Genomic DNA, 25218 nt, shown 5'->3' with positions numbered 1-25218 from the left:
AAACAGAGGCAGGCCCCAGGTCTAGTCTATCCTTCATCCCCCTCTCCCATATTGGGCTCGGAGCGAAGGAGAGAGAGAGGGCTTTCAGGCTATAATTAAATTTCAATCCCAGCTCTCAGTTCTCCACTGGCCGTCCCCGGCTCTCTCGGTGGGAGGTTGAGATGTTGGGTTGCCGCCTGTTGTGGTTTGTTTGAAAGCTCGAGAGTTCTCTGCCATAACGTTGGAATACATGGTGCAGCAGCAGTGGGCCCCTCTGTGCTTAGTCAGTACAGGCAGAATCATAGATTCATAGAATAGAATCATGTCTGGTGTAGCCTGTCCTGCTTATTCTAGTGGGCCAAGTCAAGATTCTCACTGCTTATTGCTTGTGACTCATGTACCCCCGTCTCTCTCTGAGAAGAATGGGGTTTGTGTACACCGTCACGTCATCTGTCATCGTCTGTTATGAAAAGCTGTGATAAGCTGCATATGATATCACGGTTCTGAAAGCTTGCAGTCACATACGCATTATGACATATACCTCGAGTGCCGCATCAGTTTGAGGTCCACTTTCCTCCATTCTCCACTCACTTCCACTTTTTTTTCCTACTACTGCAGTGCACTCTCTGCTCACTGCCACACTGCCACAGACAATGCCAGATCATTGGCATCGATCCATGGGTAGGCCTACAAACTGGACTCAGCTGCGGCAGCAGGGAGTCAGGCATTTCCTCCTGACAGTGATATGAGTCCGGTCGGGGAGGCAGGGACCAGCGCTGTGGGAGAGACAGGCTGAGTTCTGCACCACTGATCCACAATGACAGTGATGGACAGGTTCTGAGAGGAGAGCTGATGGCCAGGCTTTTTCGCCGCTCTGGACAGTGTTTTTTTTAAAGGATGGACAAGACGGTCACAAGGCTTCAATGTCAGTGGGGCGTTGTGTCTGTGTGTGTGTGTGTGTGTGTCTGTGTGTGTGTCTGTGTGTGTGTGTGCGTGTGTGTGTGTGTGTGTGTGTGTGTGTGTGTGTGTGTGTGTGTGTGTGTGTGTGTGTGTGTGTGTGTGTGTGTGTGTGTGTGTGTGTGTGTGTGTGTGTGTGTGTGTGTGTGTGTGTGTGTGTGTGTGTGTGTGTGTGTGTGTGTGTGTGTGTAATGCCAAACGGTCAAGCAGAGCAATACATGTGGAGAGGAGAAACACTTGAATTATTGATTTTGTTGAATTTGTACCCTGTTACAAGTGTCCATACAAGATATAGACGATTCCATTAGCCTAATGATACTATGATGATTTGGTGACAAAACATCCTTAACATGATGAATGAATACTAGCTTCACACTTTTACATTTTAAGTTTACACGTTAACATTTAAAGTTTAAGTTTAAACAGTCAGGAACAAGTCCTATCATGCTATGAGCATGAGTTATATGTCACAGAAGATGTTCCTCTCCTCCACCCAGCTTATGAAGTGTTGAGGTTCTCTGCTAACTCATTAATTCAAGAACAAACGTCGCCAAGCGCAGCAATTATTGCTAAACTTATTAGACACTATGCTGCCCCTGGGACCACACTCTAATCTGGACGTTAGGCCCTGGGTTGTGCCACTTACCAAGCTGTCAGCTTTGATGACACGCGCACGCACGCACACACGCACGCACGCACGCACGCACGCACGCACGCACGCACGCACACACACACACACACACACACACACACACACACACACACACAGTATTAGTTGTGTGTGTCCGTGCATTTGTGTTGTTTACTGAGCGTGTGTGGGGGAGAGGAAGGATGAGAAGGATGTACATGTGTCTAGTATGTAGTATTTACAGAATGTGTGTGTGTGTGTGTGTCTGTCTATCTCAACGACAACTAGGACAACCTCCTCACCAGACACAAATTTTACAGACAGGCACATCTGTGGAGAGCAGACTGGGAAAGGATAGCTGTATGTCCTCTTTATGACCAAATTAATCTTCTCAGACTACATATGACTACTCCTTTAAAATTTGCTCATTCTGTGGAATATATTTAGGCATATGCCCAAAATGTGTAGGACAATTTGTGAAGTTACATTTTTTTGTGTCTTCATCTGCCAGCTCTCAGTCTCACGTCAAAATTAGACATTCATCCATGTTTCTAAAACGTCAAATGTTGAAGTGTTTAATTTGAAGTTTAGGCATTAGCTCGACATTTTGAAGGTTAGGGTTAAGTTTAGACATTAACTCAGAATTTCTCAAGGGTAGGCATTAACTCCGAATGGTTAAGGTTAAGGTTATGGTTTGGGATACGCTTACAACAAAATATATCAGAAAAATCTTCCTATCGCTGGAATCGAACGTGCAACCGTTGCAATCAGTAGCAGATGCAGATGCTTATGGGCTCCCGAGTGGCGCAGTGGTCTAAGGCACTGCATCTCAGTGCAAAAGGTGTCACTGCAGTCCCTGGTTTGAATCCAGGCTGTATCACATCCAGCTGTGATTGGGGGTCCCATAGGGTGGCCCACAATTGGCCCAGCGTCGTCCAGGTTTAGCCGGGGTAGGCCGTCATTGTAAATAAGAGTTTGTTCTTAACTGACTTGCCTAGTTAAATAAAGGTGAAATGCCCTAGCTCACTGTTGCCCCTAGTGGCCAGTTTCCATGTCACCTCCTGATGTTCTCAGACATGGATGGACATCGAATTCTGACTTGTGTCACTGGTGACCTGCCTCGTCATCATTGGAAATACTGTAGAAAGGGCCACATCCTGGCCTACCCATTTCTGTCCATAACTACTGGACACTTCTGGCTGGTGCTACTTTTCACTGAGTAGTCCCCTGACTCAAGCCCTTCTGTTATGATCTAATTTTAGTTTTTAGATGTTCCCTCGATCAATAATTAATCAGACACGATAAATGAAGAATAAACGACTAGCCTTCTGGTAAGCACTGCCTGTGAGAATAGGATAGATGTACAGTAATAAGAATATTCAGGGGGTTGAGAAGGATGGAGTCCCCTCGACTACTTCCAGCACTATGTGTGATAGACATACTGTACTGACCTGGGGATCTTCAGGGGGTTAGGAATAAGGATGTGTGTGTGCGTGCGTGCGTGCGTGCGTGCGTGCGTGCATGCGGTGGCCAGAGACTCAGAGACAGACCTAGCTTTAGGGGCTTTTGTGAGGTTGTTAAACATGTTCCTGTTCACTTTTCCAGCTGCGCCTCCTAAATGGTGCATTAAACTCTGGTAAACCCCAAAAGTCACCTGGGAAAACATGAAATGCTCTGAGCATCAAGTGGGTTCAAGGACAATCCTCTTGCTCTATTCTCTTCTTTCATGTGTGTCATTTTTAGGGATACAAAGATAATAGACTCTTATAGATCACCAATAGCCATTTTTAAATAGCTTTTTAAACAAAGGGTGTGACGGGTTCGCGCTCAAAATGATGTTGCATAAAGCTTACTTATTTTTTAAAGATTTTTTAGATTATTTTCACTGCATCAGGGATAGCATACACAGACTTTTCGGCTTTGCAGCCCTCTTCAGTGTGTACTGTAGGTACAATTTAAAAAAAAATCAAAACAGCATTTGTAGGGAACACAGGTGAGTGACCGATGAGCAGCAGGTGCTTCTAATCTGGGTTGTCACGCATCTGCCAATCAGGGATGTGGCTTCTCTGGTCTACCTTTAATCCACTTACGCAAAATAGTTATAGAATAGAACAAATTGGTCCTATAATTAAGAAAATGTTGGCCATAAAGCCCCATTTTACAATTTTATGTATCACTAATAGCATATTGCACAATGTTAAATGCTGAATTACAGTACATAATAAATTGATTTTTCTAAACATATGTACTGTAATTTTCTCTGGCCCAGAAAGACTACCCACTGTGAACTAGATGGATAAGGATAACCCAGCAATGGTTTTAGTGCTAATGTTACATCTGGTCACACTGTGTTTGGTAGCCTATAATGACAGGTACAGGACAGATAAAGCCTATTCCTCTGAGAGCACATGAACCCAGCTAGTCTACATTTGCACTATCAAGTCCACAGTAACACAGCTCGCTATTAAATTGATTAAGAACCCTGACTACTTATTGAATGTAGGCTACAGCTTGGAATGATGCACTTAAAGATGCAGCTATGCATTTAAAATAAGAATGAACAACATAAGGGGCTATTCAGACATGTTTTTCAATACATAATGCAAAGTTAATACCACGCACAGCCTTGAATCAAGACCCTTCTGCCCTATAGAAGACATTGACTAACACCAAGAACACGGAAGAGCAAGATGTGAAAACACGCATTGTGGGGATAATAATGTAACATTGAAAGAGGACACTTATTCTGTAAGGTGAAGGTGACTGTATTATGGAAAAAGCTCACTCAAATGCATTTAACATTCCTAACGCAAAGTGTGAGGCAGTCAAAGGTGACAATCCACTGGGCACACACTTCAATTCTATTCCACGTTGGTTCAACGTAATTTCATTGAAACGATATGGAAACAACGTTAATTCAACCAGTGTGTGCCCAGTGGGAAACCGTTTTATCAAAGCATAGTCTGGTTGTTTGGTGATAAAGAGATATAGGTTGAGGAAAGATTGTAGATTGTACAGTGGGAAGAACAGAGTGATAACTGTTTCTTTGTAGATGACGAGTTCACACGGACTGTATGAGACTAGACAGCAGAATCTGTTAAAACATACATTATCACATAATGCATCCTTCTTATTGGTTGCTGTAACCATCTTAATTGGCAGGACCTCATTGGATGATGGCCCGTGGTATATCTCTGCTACCCTTTGAGCAGAGGCAGATGGAGTGATCTATGTAGCCATGTCGTCTCCTCTGTCATGCAAATAAACCGTCTTTATCCTGTACACTGTTGTGCTCCTTATTCAAGAGCAAAAGAACCCTGCTCCCAGGGATGCAACACGGACTCTCCTCTTAAAGAGAAGGTCACGTCTTTTCACCTACCCTGCTGTTCACTGCCTCTGTTTTTTCTTCCCTTCTTTTTTTTTCATGGCAGGAGGTAGTTGCCACGGAAATATGACTTTGACCGATACCCTGCACAAAGGCAGTGAGACATCAATGCTTCACGATGCAAAATTCAAGATGTTTTTCTCTCTGTTCTGTGCATTAGACATGGGACATTGTCATGGTAACAGCTGCCATTTTAAATGTTAAGGATTTCTTCACATTATGCTAGGTATGAATTGCACATAAATATTTCCCATAAGGGAAAAAAATATAGATGTTCAATCAAACACTTGGTTTCATAAAGTTTCATTAAATTGATGATGTTTTGAAGTGCCAAAACACTGTAATTTATGTAATTTTTTTCACTAAAGCTCTCTGCATTGGTGCTATTCTAAATTTAACAGTTGAAATAATCTCAAATATGCTTACATTTCTATCACTAAACACGGAGTCTAAAAACACTACATCATTGGCTGCTGTAGAGCCTTCTAAACTATGATTGTTACCAGGGCTACAGCAATATTTTCCCAGCCTATTATTTTAACAATAACCACCTAAAGGCCAGTGAGAACTATTTCTCTCTAACAGAGTCTGGTAAATAAAACTTGAATTGACTATTGGCCTTGACGACAGCCTTACACTGACTGACTCTATGCCATGACTGTTAATCTGCCATCACCTGTTGCCAGGTAACGTAACAACGAATGAACGAACACAGTGCCATCACCATCCATTCTTTATGAAGAGATGAGCAATCTGTTTCTCCCTCCTCTCTCCCTTGCTCTCTGGCTCATGGGGGAGTTTTCACTCAAGGTCAGAGACAAACCTCTTAGCTATCCAGCAGCTATATTCAAAACAAAGTGTATTGTGTAGGCTGACATGCACATGTTCCATGTCTATATGTGGATGTACATCAATGTACTGTATCTGTTAGTGTATAGAACAGATATAGCAGCATGTAAAACATACTGTACCATACAAAAGCTATTCCTCATAAGTGCATATCATGAATGTTTGTTGTTGTGCTACAGCAAAGTATAATACAGTCCAGTTGTTACAGTAAGTGGCACCCATTTGGATTTAAAATGCCACCATAGCACACTATGGAGCAACAGAGCTCAACAAATTATAGTGGCAAATCCTACTACCTTAACAGTGATTGCCCTTGTTGCCTGTCACTGTGATTTCGAAACCCCTGTGATTCAATAAGGGAACATTGTTTGGATTCGACCTAGGCTTGGAATGCAACAGTACCTCACAATAACATTTATTTCCCAAACTTGGCGATTATCTCCACATGGTTCTGTCTGTACCATACAGTCATTTAAAAAAGTTGCAGAGCACAATCTCAGTAAGTTGCTGAAACTATTAGCTGAATTAGCTGTGAATAAGACCCTCTGAAAAGTGGAGCATGAGTCAAAGGTATCCCGCTGCCATGGGGCTGTGAACTCTTTTCAGAGTCAAAGAAAATAAATGACAATGCACAAGACGTCTGCCAAATATCTACTGGAAAACATTTAATTTCATATCACATTTTAAACAATTTATTTAGATTTTATTAGATAGGATAATTTTGCAAAAGTTATTGTTGATTACAAAAGATAAACAGAATTAATGTGCGCCTTTTGATATGCTTATTAAATGAATGGAAACAAGCGGAACCAGGTGTGTGGAATGGCCACACACACACACACACACACACACACACACACACACACACACACACACACACACACACACACACACACACACACACACACACACACACACACACACACACACACACACACCACTTTATTTCTGAGCTCCGTAACATGAGGGATCATGTTTGTTTTGATAAACCTTTACAGCTACAAAGCCAGACATTATTGTGAGATTCCTCTTCTGATCCACTCATTTCCCTAGGAATGCAAACCCTGAAAAATTCAGTCAGGTTGGTAAAATTCATGTCAGCTTATATTCAGAAATGGAGCTATACAGGCCATAAAATCTAAGACTATTTGATACAAAAAGAGAGAATATACTATACAACAGAATCACAAGTTGCCTCAAAGTCAATCCTAACCTTAAAAAATTACTGCATCATAAATATGAACTAATCCATTTTAATTGGCTCAAATTTAAAACCTATGAAACTTGGTGGACATGGCAGGTACTATAAGCTGAAATTGAAAAATGCCTACCTTGTATATTAAATAACATTTTACTCCTCTGTGATATGTTTTACAACCACATCTTCAGAGATGTCATTTAATAAAAACAGGTGTTTTGACGTGAGAATAAAATGTGTCATATTTTATCTTCAAATGTATTTTTCATATACAGTATGTCACTCCACGTCCTCAAATTTAAAAAAAAATCTGCAATTTTTCAGGTATGAAAGCAGCATATTTTTGCCAGTGTTTGCAAAAATGGAGTTCACTATATTTTTTACAACATTTGATAATATGATAGTAGTAATACAAAAATTTTGTAAATATTTCGTTCTCCATTTCAAACAAAAATAAAATAAAAACATTTTTCTCAATTTTCACAGTTGCATAAAATACCTGTATTTTGGAGGCCAATTTCTCACATTTCAGAAACCAAATATCTCACAGTTGACCTTGTCTGTAGCAGGGCTGCTGGTGTTGCTGTATTAGCTTTGGTCTAATAGGTGTAATGTGCTGTCACGTCTTTGGCTCAGGGGGAATGCATTCCCTTTATCACACAGCATGGAAAAAGCCCAACACGCAGGCACACGCACGCACGCAGGCGCACGCACGCACACACACACACACACAACAAGGGGAGAGCCCAACAAAAACCCCAGTGCAGTGGTTTACAGAGTAATGCGTGTGACAGGTAACTGTAGACCTGTTTCTAAGTCAGTGGAAGTGTTTCATATGAGAACTGACAGTTTTCCAATTGTATTGTGCTCAAACTGGGATGGTTTTTGACAGATGACACAATGGACAAACAGGCTCACGCATACACATAGGCCTATGCACATGTACACACACACACACACACACACACACACACACACACACACACACACACACACACACACACACACACACACACACACACACACACACACACACACACACACACACACACACACACACACACACACACACACAGCTTCAATGGTCCTTGGCATAGATTCTGCAAGTGTCTGGAACTCTATGGGAGGGATGCGACACCATTCCTCCATGAGAAATTCCATAATTTGGTGTTTTGTTGATGGTGGTGGAAAACGCTGTCTCAGGAATTGCTCCAGAATCTCCCATAAAAGTTAAATTGGGTTGAGACCTGGTAACTGAGACTGCCGTGGCATATTATTTACATCGTTTTCATGCTCATCAAAGCGTTCAGTGACCACTCGTGCACTGTGGATGGGGGAATTGTCATCCTATGGAGGCATAACCACGTTACTCAAAATAATGGCCTGCTCAGCATTTTTATACATGACCCTAAGCATGATGGGATGTTAATTGCTTAATTAACTCAAGAACCACACCTGTGTGGAAGCACCTGCTTTCAATATACCTAGCATTCCTCATTTACTCAAATGTTTCCATTATTTTGGCAGTTACACACTCACTCAAAATGATATCACGCCTTTTCAGATGTGGATTTGATGAGGCCTCTTGTGTACTTTGTCCTAAACCATAACAGCCATAATCTCCTATAATAGGCTTCAGTGTAGAAGTCTAAGATCCTGTTCTGTCTACCCTCTCCCTCTCTTTCTCTCTCACTCTCTCTGTATCCCTCTCTTTCTCTCACTCTCAAGTTTCTCTCTCCCTCTCTCTCGGTCTCATGTTTCTCTCTCTGAATCTTTCTCCCTGTTTCTCTGTCTGTCTCTCTGTCTCTGTCTCTCTGTTTCTCTCTCTCTCTTTCTCCCTGTCTCACATGTTTCTCTCTATTAGAGGGTCTCTAGCCTTGGTCACAGTATTGTTGAAGCAGCAATATACAATTCAAATGAACAAAAGCTACTTCATAAAAGCTGTGCATGAGCGGAGGATGAAATAACACCAAGACACATAACATTCACATAACTCAACAGTGTTCTTAGGTTCCCGGGCATAGAAACAGAATGGGTATGATTCAATAAGGTTATAATTACTTAATGATGTTTACTTTAATCAGTAGGACAGAGCGTGGGAGCTGGATTTTGTCCAGACCATGCATTTTTTTTGTTCAATCAGATAAAAAATAATAATGCCAATACAATAGCCCCAATACCTCCAATCCAATCCAATACCCTCAATACAATCCAATACCCCCAATACAATCCAATACCCTCAATACAATCCAATACCCCCAATACAATCCAATACCCTCAATACAATCCAATACCCCCAATACAATCCAATACCCCCAATACAATCCAATAGCCCCAATACAATCCAAAACCCCCAATACAATCCAATACCCCCAGTACATATGCAAGTTTTATAAATGCAGAATACGCCACAAGCAGATGCAGAATGACGTGGCAGTGTGGTGGCAGGGTGGGAATGATGCACAGCCACATTCAGATGCTCTTTATCTTTCTGCTGCAGAGTGAAATGTAGAGGAATGTAAGCTGTGCATTTACAGGGGCCCTGAGGAAATATAATACTCCTGCTTTGTGCATGTACTAATGTAATTATGCATAGTTCCCGCTTTGGTTAAAGATTGCTATCCCCCACTAACATAAACATTTGTCCGCAAGAACACCTTTTCATTCTAATGACTGTTTTATCTGTGTGTCCCCCCCCAGTAAAACCAAGGTGAAATGGTAAAATCAGACCACATTTTGGAATACAGGGGCTGTGATCTGAGTTTCAATGAAACATCTTGTTTGATGTATTTGGAAGATGGACATGAAATAATGTCCAAATCACCAGCGGGTGCAAAATCAAACAGAAACAAATGAAAACACTGTAATGTCTGCTCGGACTCTGGCTTGTTGTGCCTTCATTTGCGACCGGGCCCTGTGGACACAGCTACATTATAGATTAAAGATGGGTTGATGAGTCAAGTTCTTTCATCTCTACCAAACTTCGACAACTTCTCATTTGCTACACGAATAGTGTCATCATTGACATGCTGTATCATAGTCTAACCCAAAGTAATGCCCAGTTGGAAAGCTTGATGGCTAGGAAGGTGCATGGTGACATTGAGGGTGCGTGTTCTTTTATCAATAGCATGTGACTGTGTTCCAATAGGGAATGGAGCTGCTCCCTAACCCCTCCCCCTCCTCAGGGTAAATTACAGGATCATCCCGCCTCCCACTCATCATGGGGAAAGAACATGATCCCCAGTGTATTGGACGGTATTACAATGCACTTCTCTTGAAGATGATAAGGCAAGAAAGCTAATATAACAGACAGATTACTTAGCGATAATGAACCAATATATATGCATCATACAACAACAACAAAAAAACTAAAGTCTTGGGAGAGAAGGGAGGCCCATATTTTTCATTCATCATTATTTTTGCCTGAGCTACGAACACATATAGAGGATTCTGACACAAATTTGACACCGTCACATCTTGTAGCCTGTCGTGTTGTTACTGGTGTTAGAAAGGGGGATTTGATTGTGTGCCACTGGTTTAACTGTTTACGATAAAGCTACCTCTTAAAGGGATACTTCAGGATTTTGGCAATGAAACCCTTTATCTACTTCCCCAGAGTCAGATGAACTTATGGATACCATTTCTGTTTTTGTAAATAGTATAAAGGAAGTTTGAGGCAGTTTCGCAAGCCACCTAGCTAGCATTAGCACAATGACTGGACGTCTATGGGTATCTGCTAGCATGTTAGCAGATACCCATAGACTTTCAGTCATTGCTCTAACGGTAGTTACCAATTGCGCTAGTAAGCAACTTCAAACTGCACGCAGAGAAATAAAAATGGTATCCACGAGTTCATCTGACTCTGGGGAAGAACATAAAGGGCTTCATTGCCAAAATCCTGAAGTATCCCTTTAAGAGGTAGCTTTATCGTAAACAGTTAAACCACTGGCACACAATCAAATCCCCCTTTCTAACACCAGTAACAACACGACAGGCTACAAGATGTGACGGTGTCAATTTTGTGTCAAAATTGTCTATCAATGTTTTCGTAGCTCAGGCAAAAATAATGATGAATGAAAAATATGGGCCTCCCTTCTTTCCCAAGACTTTAGGGGTTGTTTTTTGCGAAATCCTGAAGTATCCTTTTAAGACAACAAGAAAAGGTCCACTCTTTTCCAAATTAACTGCGAGTCCGAGAAAGCCTGCTTGTACTGTATGCATGGTCCTGGTCCCTGGTCATCAGCTTTGCATTTAATCTGATTTTCATTACATCTGAAGTAAACGCAAAGCCAAGTTTCCAAATAATGTAACAGACCGGTTCAGTGCCTCCCGGCCGGGGCCTGTTGGATCTGGATAGCTTTGTGTAAATGGAGAGGCTGACATTCAAACACCGCGGCAGGGAGCCATGGTGGACTTAGCAGCTCTGCTCCTCTGCCCTGCCTTGGCCACGGCCCCCGCTCCTCTCTCTCACTCCAACGTCTGACAGAGAATTGGCATCTCACATGGTCTAATGAAGTGTATGTCACAGTTAAATGCAGAACTGAGCAGACGTACGTTGTCTACTAAGAACAGCTGGGTGGTCAGCTTGAAGCAGGACCTACGGGCTGGAAGACCTTACTAGGCAATAATATTTGAATGAAAGTTATTGAGCAGGATCAATCAGATAACTCTCCCTTTGCCATTTCTTTCCATGACTACAGGTCTAAACAGAAGCTTAGCTCTCATCTTGCTCCATATCTGGACATGAAAGAAAAGTAACAGTGAGCCATTGCAAACAAGAAAAAATCTCACATTTATTTGATATCAAACAAGAGTTGAATTTTTATATCAGCTGACAATGGGCCCTTACAAAATAAATGAACTTAATCTAAACCGTGCTGAAAGTCGCACTACCCAACCTTTTTTATTTTTAAGATTTTCAATAATTCTGTTAATAAATTAATGTCAAAGGCAGAAATATGCTCGTAATATGCTTGAAATATCGCATTGACACAAATGTTTTTATTTTCTTTCAAGTAAAATAAATTACACAATGATCCAATTCACTCCAAATCTGTGCATGGCATGGTGTTAACAACAAATATTACTGCCAAAACTCTTAATCCATGAAAGCAAAAAGCACTTCACAAGTGGAGATGTGAGTATTGTTTCTTATGAGATTTTCAAAAAAGTATATATATTTTATGTTCAAACATACTACAACGTGTCAAGTGAGAGGAAAAAAGACATTTGCACCGTTTGAGCAACCTGTTTTGAGGACAATCTCCTCAACATTGAAAGGTTGTATAATTGGTTGCCACAACATTTGTATTCTTCTTTTTTTTTTACACTGTGGTACAGCAAAATATATTTTATTTAGCTGTTACTCTGACAACAGTTAAATGTGCAATAGAGAAAATATAATGCCTGAGTCTGAATTAGTGGTTCTTCATTTGACATTCCTCAATGTGGAGTGGAATGACTCAACAGATCCTTATTCTGGAAACCCCTCCAGGAAAACTTCACCAGTGTTCCTAAAGTTCTAAACCTGGAGTTTGAAACCATATTTTTTTTCTTCTTCAATATAATACAAATGCAAGCTGGACAGGGACAGCGCCAGACAGACTACACTCTGACACATTGAGTGGTCTGTGCAGTTCCTTCTCTGTAGTCCCACAGCAGAGCGGAGCAGGTCAAGTCCAAAGGACATTTGTATGTGACCGAGTGTATGTGTGAATAAGACATCCATCTCCTGCCTACCACCCACAAACATTTCACTTCCTGCTCTGATGGGTCATTGGGAGTGCAGAGGAGGACCAGGAGGAGGACCGGTGAGGGCTGGCAATAGTCTTGACATCAACCAAAGCCCACACACATACATATGTTCAAACCTGTGCAAAAACATCAGAGAGATGCTTCCTCTCCTTCCTCCATCCACCTGCTCAGAGGCTGGTAATGAGCTGCATCTGTCCATCCTGGGGGCCCTCTCCCTCAGGTTCACAGTCCTCAGCGCTGGGGGGCACAATGCACCCATCGCTGGTGCCCCGGTGTATGTGGTAGTAAGACAGGGGCTGGGGCCCATCGACCAGCTCAGGCATGCTCTTATGGTACAGGTCCTCCCCCTCACTCCTGGGGGAAGAGGACAGGTCATCGGCTTCATCGGGGGGGTAGGGTGAGGCCGAGGGGGAGTCTCTCAGGTTGGGCATGCTGGTGTACAGGGAGTCCCTGTTATTGTTGGGTGACTGGGATTCCCCGTCCTCCATTGCCCCCACTGTCTTTGAGCCGTGGCCCCCAGGCCCCTCAACAGCCCTCCTGGGGGCCTTGTGGGCGCTGTAGAGCAGGGAGTGAGTCCTCTGGGGCAGGAGGGGGGCCTCTAACGCCTCCTTGTGGTGGGGGTGCAGCAGCAACTCCAGGGTAGGGTGACCTCCTCCAATTACCCCGACAATACTACCTCCCTGGGGGGATGAAGCCTCAGCATGGTCCGCCACTATGGCATCATCCTCGCTGCCGCTTCCACCCCCACAATCCCTATCTCTGTCCCCAGTCACCCTGGTCTGGTGAGGGGCCCGGTTCCTGTCCCTCTCCCTGCTATCACGGTGGGGGTTGTGGCCCTTAGGGGGCCCGCGGGGCCTCAGGTTGTTGTGAACCAGCTCAGAGATGATCATCTTCTCGAAGGCAGCGTCGTCCAGGCTGAGGCCCCCCAGGTCCCCTGGGCCGCAGACCACACCCCCGACCACACCCCCACCCACAACGTCCTCATAGTCATCGTCATGGTCACGCAGGGAGTAGCAGTTGTTAAAGTTTCCGTTGAGGGGGAGGGTGTCCATGGCACTGATGTCCCTGCTGTGGGTCAGAGAGTGCTGCCCTGCAACGAGAGGTACGACACCTGGATTAGATACCACTGATCACTGTTAATAAATCAATATTGAATTACAAATCAATACAATACAGTTTGATACTGCTCAGGACACTTCACTGTTAAGTGTTTGCAGTAGTTGCTAACTCGATTTTTATGTTTAAATGTTCATATTTATACATAATATACAGTTCAAGAGGTTCAAATTTGAAATAATTTTCTATCATGTCTGTTTCCATTTTGCATCATCATGTCTGACATTATCATAGCCAATACTGAAGTTATCCTGAACAATATTCGACAAATGAGAAAGGAAAAAAAAGAAACATTACACATCCAGCAACAACACACTGATAATGTAGCTAGCCAGGTAGCAACAACACACTGATAATGTAGCTAGCCAGGTAGCAACAACATAGCAAGATCAACATATCATAGCACAGGTTATGTGACAAAAAAATACTGTGGGGGAGGTGGAGGTAGAAAAGAGACAATGAATAAAACATTCATTCCAGTCTTTAAAAAAAGAAAGAAGGAGTAATGTGGAACACAGACGCAGGGCCACCTTGTTCACCCACTGGGGCCACACAAGCACAGCCCCCCCTCACACACACACAACCACGACACAGGCACGGTGCAATGACTCACTTTGCCACCACTCACATCAAGTGTGTCTGCTCAGGCTATCTGGCCTAAGAACTGCTGATATGCAACAAAACAAAAGTAAAACATATGCTTTTTATTGCGGCATAAAAAACAGGAAAATCACTGAAATAAGACAAAAGAGGAAGGAGGCCTGGATTCAGTCGGCCTCGCTCAGATTTGGGTCCCCTTAAAAGTTAACGTTTTAACTCGAATTTACAGATTCATCTGATTAAAAAAAAAAAAAAACATTTGAGAAAGCTCTAGAGAAATAATCCTGAGAACAACTGAATCCAGGACTTGGCAGGTGGAGGGGTTTCAGCAGCAAGCAATCACAGCCTCTTACAGTCTAACATGGCAAGTACACTATCATATCATTACTCTCTCTCTCTCTCTGCTTAGAATGTGATTGAGGGATGATTTGATTTAACAGGTTTCTATCTATCTACTTCTCCCAGATGGGAAGGAAATACTTTGTACACAATAGATCACATTGATAACCTCTTGTGAAGCTCAAAGATTGGCTAGAAGAATGTCGGCAGAAGATGAAGAAGATGGGGAATAGGAGGATCAGTCTAAATGAGTAAGGGAAGAGGATGAAAAAAAGAGGCGTATTTTGGCAGTTAGTGACTGCCTCGCTTCAAGCTCCGCGAAAGGGGGGAGATTGAAGTTTTAGATTTCAGTTAAATGAGTCTGAATAGACCTGACTGTGAGATGGAGAAATAAAATTGGAGCTGGGCTGTGACACACACTGCCGTGGAGATAAGGACCGTCTCTTTCTCTCTTTGGTAGGGACAAAAGAGTGTAAAAACAGACATCAAAGATTTTTTTAAAGAGTGAAAGGAGGGAACAGGGAGGGAGGGATGGGGGAGGAGTGTGAGGGCAAAAAAAGGGGGGTTAGAAAAAAAGACAGAAATAGCGTGAAAACAGCCCCACTGCAGGATTTGCATTTGTTTATGCATGGGCAGTCATTTTAACGCAGACAGATATTGTCTACAGGGAGGGGGTAAGTGATGTGAACAGAATTTAACTGGACACCGCCAGAGCCAGACATCTGCATTCTGGGAAAGATTCCAACGGAGATTCGCCCAAGACGTTCTCTTTACCGTTACTGCATCAAATTAACATCTGCACTGTATTACCTTTGTATTAATACACTTCAAAGAAGCCATGTTGATCCTTCAGGATGGGGAGGATCATCTATAACGACTACAGCAGAAGACAATAGAAATAAGCTAACATTTTCAACTTGAGCCTCTTCAATACTTGACACTTTTTATTTATTCTTTATTTCACCTTTATTTAACCAGGTAGGCCAGTTGAGAACAAGTTCTCATTTACAACTGCGACCTGGCCAAGATAAAGCAAAGCAGTGCCACATAAACAACAACACAGAGTTACACATGGAATAAACAAACGTACAGTCAATAACACAATAGAAATATCTGTATACAGTGTGTGCAAATTAAGTAAGGAGGTAAGGCAATAAATAGGCCATAGTGGCGAAGTAATTACAATGTAGCAATTAACACTGGCGTGATAGATGTGCAGATGAGGATGTGCAAGTAGAAATGCTGGTAGAAATGCTGGTGTGCAAAAGAGCAGAAAAATCTTCACCCAAATCCAGACAGCTGATGTTCTGATAGAGCTGCAAAATCTGGACCTCTACAAATCAGCCGGGCTAGACAATCTGGACCCTCTCTTCCTAAAATTATCTGCCGCTATTGTTGCAACCCCTATTACTAGCCTGTTCAACCTCTCTTTCCTATCGTCTGAGATTCCTAAAGATTGGAAAACCGCTGCGGTCATCCCCCTCTTCAAAGGGGGAGACACTCTAGACCCAAACTGTTACAGACCTATATCTATCCTACCCTGCCTTTCTAAGGTCTTCGAAAGCCAAGTTAACAAACAGATCACCGACCATTTCGAATCCCACCGTACCTTCTTCGCTATGCAATCCGGTTTCCGAGCTGGTCACAGGTGCACCTCAGCCACGCTCAAGGTCCTAAACGATATCATAACAGCCATCAATAAAAGACAGTACTGTGCAGCCGTCTTCATCGACCTGGCCAAGTCTTTCGACTCGGTCAATCACCGCATTCTTATCGGCAGACTTAACAGCCTTGGTTTCTCTAATGACTGCCTCGCCTGGTTCACTAACTACTTCTCAGATAGAGTTCAGTGTGTCAAATCGGAGGGCCTGTTGTCCGGACCTCTGGCAGTCTCTATGGGGGTGCCACAGGGTTCAATTCTCGGGCCGACTCTTTTCTCTGTATATATCAATGATGTCGCTCTTGCTGCTGGTGATTCTTTGATCCACCTCTACGCAGACGACACCATTCTGTATACCTCTGGCCCTTCTTTGGACACTGTGTTAACTAACCTCCAGACGAGCTTCAATGCCATAAAACACTTCTTCCGTGGCCTCCAACTGCTCTTAAATGCTAGTAAAACTAAATGCATGCTCTTCAACCGATTGCCGCCCGCCTAGCATCACTACTCTGGACAGTTCTGACTTAGAATATGTGGACAACTATAAAAACCTAGGTGTCTGGCTAGACTGTAAACTCTCCTTTCAGACTCATATTAAGCATCTCCAATCCAAAATTAAATCTAGAATCGGTTTCCTATTTCGCAACAAAGCCTATTTCACTCATGCTGCCAAACATACCCTTGTAAAACTGACTATCCTACCGATCCTTGACTTCAGCGATGTAATTTTCAAAAAAGGCTCCAACACTCTACTCAGCAAATTGGATGCAGTCTATCACAGTGCCATCCGTTTTGTCACCAAAGCCCCATATACTACCCACCACTGCGACCTGTATGCTCTCGTTGGCTGGCCCTCGCTACATATTCGTCGCCAAACCCACTGGCTCCAGGTCATCTATAAGTCTTTGCTAGGTAAAGCTCCGCCTTATCTCAGCACACTGGTCACCATAGCAACACCCACCCATAGCACACGCTCCAGCAGGTATATTTCACTGGTCATCCCCAAAGCCAACACCCCCTTTGTTCGCCTTTCCTTACAGTTCTCTGCTGCCAATGACTGGAACGAATAGCAAAAATCACTGAAGTTGGAGACTTATATCTCCCTCTCTAACTTTAAGCGTCAGCTGTCAGAGCAGCTTACCGATCGCTGGGTGATTCATCATTATATACCTAGGCCAGGGACTTCACGATACGATATTATCACGATACTTACGATACGATATATATTGCGATTCTATATGTATTGCAATTTCATACTGCGATTTCATTGCGAATCGATATTCCAAACATATTCCTCCCCATATGTCTGCTGCAGAGGGACAAGAGAGAGCCATGAGAAAACACGTTCTGATCAGTTCTGCTGCAGGTACAGCCAAGTAGCACAAAAATAATACTGCGATATCGTCAAAAATAATATCCTGATATGTAACTGTATACATTTCCCCCCCATCACCACATATAACACTACTTGACATCTGTATGTTAGGAAGTTACACCCAAACCAGTCAAAATCTATTTAGGTAAATTCCTAAGTGTTTCATGTCTTTCAACTGTTAGTCATTAATATTGTTTGAGTGCTTTCATTTTCTTTAACTGTGAGTCATTAATGATAGTATCTGTAGTGTTTGAGGATGCAGGTATGTGGACTATTTCCCTTATGATTGTCTGTGTCTTTCATGTATTTCCATGATTCATCTGCCTGTAGAGAGGACTGGCTGATGATGTGCTTTGGCAGGTCATTGGATGATCACACTAACGCATACCATAACCTGTTAATTAGACTCCGTCACTGTTCATTTATTACCACCGCTCAACTAGAATAAGTTATCTTATACTGTAATTACCTATGATGACTCTGCATTTTAATGTCTCAAAAGCATTGTTTGCTTGTACGTGGCGTGGGGGTATTTGTAGATTCTAGATACATCTGTGGTGTTTTGATAATGGTCATTGGTATATTGATTGTAATGAAATAGCAGCGATATCATGAAATGTCTGATTTCTGTGACAATCTGTTCATGATAGGTTCCGAACTCTTTCCAACCTCCAGAAAAAAAGGCAGATGATTTGCCTTAAGTGTTCTCAGTGTGAAGCCAGCGAAATTGGAGACCTGCCAAATCCGAGCGAACAACTACAGTTTCTGTATGTTCTCCTGTATCCTTCTCTTCCCTTCTTCCCCCCTTCCCTCCCTCCACACATTCATCCTGGCGCTGCTTCCTTTCCTTCCATCCTCTCCTCTTTCATCATCAAATGCCTCTGCATATCTGAGGGGTATAATTCTGCCTGCACTGCGTCTTGTACTCCTGTGTTTTTTATTCCTCTATTCGGCTTCCTCCTTTAGTCTGATTAGAGAGCGTATCTGGTTCACGCTACAGAGACACTGACAAAATTAAAATCAAACTGGGATCCGGGTTTGTAGTCAATACTTTTTTTTTTATAATCCCATTGAACCTGCTGTAAATGTATCATCAACAGGTGTAGGAGGAGAATGTTAAATAATAAGATATAATATATAAACGGAATAAATGACTGTTGGAGTAGTCTTGATAAGATAGCACTGACCTTTCTCAACCGCCTCTGGTTGGGTGTTACAAAGCACAGCTTGTATACTAGATAACAATGAAATAAAGATCCGTGGTAATGAGAGGAGAGAGGAGAGAAAGGGCAACCCTACAATCGACAGCAAGACTTCTCAACACATGCTGTGTAGGGGCCACAACCCCACAAACAACTGCTATTACAATTCGTTTCAAACACACACTAAAACAAAACAAAGTGTGTCCACAAGGCACCCTATTCCCTATATAGTGCACTCATTTTGACTAGAGTCAAACTTATCAAGGTAACACAACACATAGGGAATATGGTTCCATTCCAGACACAGAGGAAGACAGATCAACATAGGGAGAAAGGTTAGAGGTCACCATGCACCTGGTGGGTGAAATGCCGGAGGGGAGGGGGCGTTGCACACCACCGTCTCAGCCAGCAGGTTGTTATAGGGGTTGTTAGGGTCGTGGGCTCGGAGCAGAGGGTTAGTTAGGAGGTAGTTGCCAGTCATTCCTGTAAGAAGGAAGGAAAGAGTGAGGGAGGGAGAAAAGAAAGACAAGGCAGGATAGTGAGAAAGAGAGGAGAAAAGGGGAGAGAGGGTATGTTAAGAGGTAGTTGTCAGTCAACCCTGTAAGAACGGCAGGAGAGAAACGGAAACAGAGTGAGAGATGGAGGCAGTGAGAGAGAGAGAGAGAGTGAGAGAGGGAGACAGTGAGTGACAGAGGGAGACAGAGTGAGAGAGGGAGACAGTGAGAGAGAGTGACAGAGGGAGACAGTGAGTGACAGAGGGAGACAGTGAGTGACAGAGGGAGACAGAGTGAGAGAGGGAGACAGAGTGAGAGACAGAGTGAGAGCTGGAGAGAGGATGCGAGTGAGGGAGTAGAAACACTAGTATCTGATTATATTTTATTATATTAAAAAGACAAGGCAGGAGAGTAAATAAGGGAAGGGAAGATGAAGAGAAAGAGGCCAGAGGAAAAAGTACCATCAGTATAGGTTTGCAGCAGTGTGCTTCTTCAGTAAATACAACAGGCTGGGTAGTTGATGTTTAAATCATGTCTACACATCGTATTCTCCAGATTTCATTTCACAGAACAGCAAGCAATATTGTCCGCAACAAGTGGGTCGCTATAAACAAAGCCACATTCTGTACCACCAGAAAGTACCAAGCAAACATGTACTAACAACATTGTCAAGTACTTTCTCTGTTAAACAAATATTTGACTAATAAATAAATACTACTGTAGGGACTACATTCTAAAGTGGGAGTCAAAATATTCAGTATGATTACAGTAATGATAAGAGGCCATCTGCACTCTTTGAATATCTTTACTACTGAATAGTGTCTGTTCCAGGTGCCTAGGAATCAAAAGAAGTATACTGAAATAGATTATTTTCTGTTTTTATAAACATATATATTTTGCATTCAAGCCTCAGTTTTGGATTATTCCTTCTTTGTTTTGTTTTTCACAGTGTGCGGGTCTCCATCTCTTCCGGTATGATTACAGTAGTCATATAAAACAAGTCATTGTAAGCAGCCACTTTACAGTCTAGAGTCAGTGGACTGTATAGACTATACAATCAAACTGATAATATGGGGACTACACAGCGGTATCTATTGACATCACTGTGCTCCCTCATAATGGAAGTGGACATAATGCATCTATAAGTATAATGTATAATAGCAATGTCCAGTCATTGAAAACAATATCTCATTTCTTATCAGTGGTGATTAAGAGAGCTGAATGCTGACACTGATAATGGCGATAGAAGTTAAAATCTATTTTACAGTGCAAGTCTGAGCTGTATCATGTTAAATCTCTGTGACCTCTCCCTCACTCTCTTCCTCTGTCCTCTGTCTCTCTTTCCCCTCTCTCTACCTCTCCTCCTTCTTATTCTCTGTCAGTCTCTCTCCATCTCCCCCCTCTGTCTGTTTGTCTTTCTCTCTCAAGTCTCTGTCTGTCTCCCTCTCTCTCTCGCGCTCTCTCTCTCGCGCTCTCTCTCTCTCTCGCGCTCTCTCTCTCGCGCTCTCTCTCTCGCGCTCTCTCTCTCTCTCGCACTCTCTCTCGCGCTCTCTCTCGCGCTCTCTCTCTCGCGCTCTCTCTCTCGCGCTCTCTCTCTCTCTCGCGCTCTCTCTCGCTCGCTCTCTCTCTCTCGCGCTCTCTCTCGCTCGCTCTCTCTCTCTCGCTCTCTCTCTCGCTCGCTCTCTCTCGCTCTCCGTCTCATGGCTGAAAATCATCAGGAGACCAGGCCAGGGTGAGGATGAGTCAGTGCACAGCCAGCAAAGCCCCTGTAGCCAGCCAGTCAGGGTCGCCCAGAGTTGAACACACACACGACACCAGCTTCTCATCACTACCACTTGAAGCCAGACTAAGTAGCTATGTAACACTTCTCTCATCCAACAAGTAGCAGCTGTGCAGATCGACCACCAAAAGACACATTGACGTGAACTTTGAGTCGTCGTAAAACATTTGTTTAGCATGTATTTGTTTACTTGCTGCTGAATAACATGTATTTTATTTGTTGTTTATGGTTTTTTGTAATAAGGACAAACACTAGCAATATTGAGTAAACATTTATCATTTTACCAAAAAGCTGCCTCCTTGAATGAAGAGCATCATCATTGACTTGTTAAATAAAAGGTTAAATAGATAAAAATAAAATCTGCATCTGCCATATTTATTCAGGTACTTGTTGTCTATTCAAGGGCCCATAGCAGAGAGAACATAACATGTGTAGATAGAGACAGAGGGGCCATAGTCCTACCCTGGTGGTTGAGGGTGGAGGTGCTGTTGATGTCTCCGGAGATGAAGGAGGATTCTGACTGCTTCCTCACTGTGTCGTTCCACATCCTCCTGATACGACTCTGTCGGAGGTAAACAACAACACACATATTAGAATAACCTTAAACACGGATGTCACTTCCCTTTACATGCTATCATGCAACAGAAAAAGACCACAAGAAAAATGCTCTGTGAAGGCAGCAAGCAAACACAATGGATTACAAGAACTACCTCCAAAACAAAATGGATGCATGCCAAATGACACCCTATTCCCTATATAGTACACTACTTTTGACCAGGGCCCATAGAACTCTGGTCAAAAGTAGTACACAAAATAGGGAATAGGGTGCCATTTCGGACGCAACTTCAATATTCAACGCTGGTATCCTTCCCTGTTCCCTCTACATGCTAGCATGCAGCAGGAGAACAAGGCGTAGGCTCTCCCTTTCACCCTCAGTGGAAAGAGAGAAGGCAATTTCACACAAGAGGATCAGAACGACCACCTTTAACTCAATAGTGACTCTTCCCTCTATGTGTTAGCATGCAACAGGAGAGAAAGACCACAACTGGCCTTTCCCTCCTATGCCGCAAAACAATTTCTCTCTGGGCAAATACAGTTACTGAAGTGTACTACAGTACTGCTCTCAATGAAAAAGGGTTGAGAGAAGGTATATTCAAGTGTTCATGCTGGTCCTTGGCGTGCTAGCATGCAACAGGAGAAAGACTAGAAAAAGAAACCTCGTTTCCCTCTCCATAGAAAGAAAGGATAGAAAAAAAGGTATATATAATCCAACTTCCCGCTGCTGTACCGTACCTAGTATGTACTGTACCTGTGTGGCGGAGGAGTAGCGTGCGGTGGATCGAGATGTGGCTGTCTTGGCCGAGCTGTGGGACCCTTCAGAAGGCAGACCTCCGCAGCACTGGGCATGACGGAAGCATTTGCTGTACTCTTTACGGACCTGCAGCGGGCACAAGATCAGGGCAGAGCGACAGAGACACAGTGAGCTCAGAGACACCACAACAGTGACAGTCTACTCCAGAGAGAGATAGAGAGAGGAAAGCTTTCCTACAAAGCCACAAAATCCATATCTTTATCAAATGCCACCAAGCCGACAGCAGCAGTTGAAATGGCGTGTCTCTGGAGATAGGCCTATCGCGTCCGCCATGATGACACATTCAAATCTCATACAGAGGGGGATTTTTCAGGGGGGCAAATATGACATAGAAGCGTTGCTAATATCAGAGATAGTCTTAAATGTCAAGAGACAGCAGACATTGAAATGAAAAGCATATATTTTGCCTTGGACTTAAGTACACATAGATACATTCAGTTATCTTATTTCTTTGGGAAACTAGTCATTAAAAAGGTTATTTCCCACGTCTGGTAAGGAAAGCTTGTCTTATATTCAAACTTTGACGTACAAAATGCAGTGCTTATTAGAGTCTGCAGCATTATCTTTATACAGGCCATATGTATTAAATCCTTACCTTCTTCTGGAGGAGGCAGTGGAAGATCAAGATGAACATCCCTTGCAGAGTGTTGAAGATGGTGAAGAGGTACGCCATGACAACGGAGGACTCGTTGAGGAAGAACAGACCAAAGGACCAGGTCAGGCCCAGGAGAAAGAGCAGGGCGAAAGCTCCAAGCACCCAGGATCTGAAACACACAAACAATATTGATCACAATCATTAATAATAACTGAAGCAACTGCCTTGATTTCATCTTTCATTCATTTGAAGTTGCTCTCTGTTCGGTTCCTAAGGATTTGTTCTGTGGGGAGAGAAGGAGGCCGTATTAGTATTCCTCCTTCTGGACATGTTTATACACTGAACAAAAATAGAAACGCAACATGCAACAATTTCAAACATTTTACTGAGTTACAGTTCACATAAGGAAATCAGTCAATTTAAATAAATAAATTAGGCCCTAATCTATTGATTTCACATGAATGGGAATACAGATATGCATCTGTTGGTCACAGATAACTTTTCTTTATTTTTTAAGTAGGGGCGTGGATCAGAAAACCGACCACCATTTGCCTTATGCAGCGCGACACATCTCCTTCGCATAGAGTTCTTCAGGTTGTTGATTTTGGCCTGTGGAATGTTGTCCCACTCCTCTTCAATGGCTGTGTGCAGTTGCTGTATATTGGTGGGAACTGGAACAGGCTATTGTACACGTCGATCCAGAGTATCCCAAACATGCTCAATGTGTGACATGTCTGGTGAGTATGCAGACCATGGAAGAACCGGGACATTTTCAGCTTCCAGGAATTGTGTACAGATCCTTGTGACATCGGGCCATGCATTATCATGCTGAAACATGATGTGATGGCGGCTGATGATTGACACAATGGGCCTCAGGATCTTGTCACGGTATCTCTGTGCATTCAAATTGCAATTGTGTTCCTTGTCTGTAGCTTATACCTGCCCATACCATAACTCCACCATGGGGCACTCTGTTCACAACATTGACATCAGCAAACCGCTCGCCCACACGTCGCTATATACATGTGGTCTGCGGTTGTGAGGCCGGGCAGATGTACTGCCCAATTCTCTAAAACGATGTTGGAGGCGGCTTCTGGTAGAGAAATTAACTGCAGTCAGCATGCCAATTGCACACTCCCTCAAAACTTGAGACATCTGTAGAATTGTGTTGTGTGACAAAACGGCACATTTTCGAGTTGGCTTTTATTGTCCCCAGCACAAGGTGCACCTGTTTAATGATCATGCTGTTTAATCATCTTCTTGATATGCCACACCTGTCAGGTGGGTGGATTATCTTGGCAAAGGAGAAATGCTCACTAACAGGGATGTAAACAAATTTGTGCACAACATTTTAGAGAAATAAGCTTTTTGTGCTTATGGAACAATTCGGGGATCTTTTATTTCAGCTCATGAAACCAACACTTTACATGTTGCGTTCATATTTTTGTTCAGTGTACATAGAGTACAACCCATAAATGCTGATACGTAGATTTGGAATGAACCGAGGTGCTCTGACACAGTCTAACTATGTTTCCCTGTTTCTTCTCAGGGTTGGTTGGCTAAACAGAAACAGCAAACACAGCATGTTTCTCACATGAGGTTCCAGGAAAGCCCAAAGAGAATCAGATAGCCAACGGTAAGTTCCAATGGCGACGGCTGGCAAAGGGAGCCATCGATACACAGCAGAAAAGGACTGAGCTACCATGGAAGAGAGAAAAAGAGAGAAAAGGAGACTAGTGAAAACCAGACACCACGTCTTTGACTTTCAGAGAGACAAAAGACAATACAAACCCGAAATAGAGAGAGATGCTACAGATTAGTTGCGCTTTTGTGTCACTGTGTACATTGTTCATTATTTGATGGTATTTTGGGCGTGGGTATGCTGGCTCTTTATGCTTTTTAAAACTCAACTGACTTATTATTTCAAAGTGGAAA

General features: G+C 42.9%; 1 protein-coding gene across 9 annotated transcripts in view; it reads right to left on the bottom strand.

Moving 5' to 3' along the window:
- Window positions 1-11769: 11769 nt before the first annotated feature.
- LOC139550625 (adhesion G protein-coupled receptor L2-like) overlaps window positions 11770-25218 on the bottom strand; it is a 132533-nt gene continuing 119084 nt past the window's right edge. For 2 of the 9 annotated variants that reach the window (XM_071361628.1, XM_071361629.1), the window contains 5 exons: window positions 23284-23452; window positions 22626-22754; window positions 21779-21878; window positions 19397-19525; window positions 11770-13840 (listed from right to left, as the gene is read on the bottom strand). In XM_071361628.1, coding sequence (XP_071217729.1) covers window positions 12918-13840; window positions 19397-19525; window positions 21779-21878; window positions 22626-22754; window positions 23284-23452 — 1450 coding nt within the window. In that variant the 3' untranslated portion in view covers window positions 11770-12917. Of the gene's footprint in view, window positions 13841-14479; window positions 14534-19396; window positions 19526-19769; window positions 19908-21778; window positions 21879-22609; window positions 22755-23283; window positions 23453-25218 lie in introns of those variants that run through there. The other 7 variants (XM_071361630.1, XM_071361631.1, XM_071361632.1 and 4 more) reach the window with 6 other exon arrangements.

This window comes from Salvelinus alpinus, chromosome 23 (assembly GCF_045679555.1).
Source record: "Salvelinus alpinus chromosome 23, SLU_Salpinus.1, whole genome shotgun sequence".
In the NCBI taxonomy this organism is placed as follows: Eukaryota; Metazoa; Chordata; class Actinopteri; order Salmoniformes; family Salmonidae; genus Salvelinus; species Salvelinus alpinus.
The sequence above is the reverse complement of the archived record's forward strand: the minus strand, read 5'-3'. Positions and strand labels throughout refer to the sequence as shown.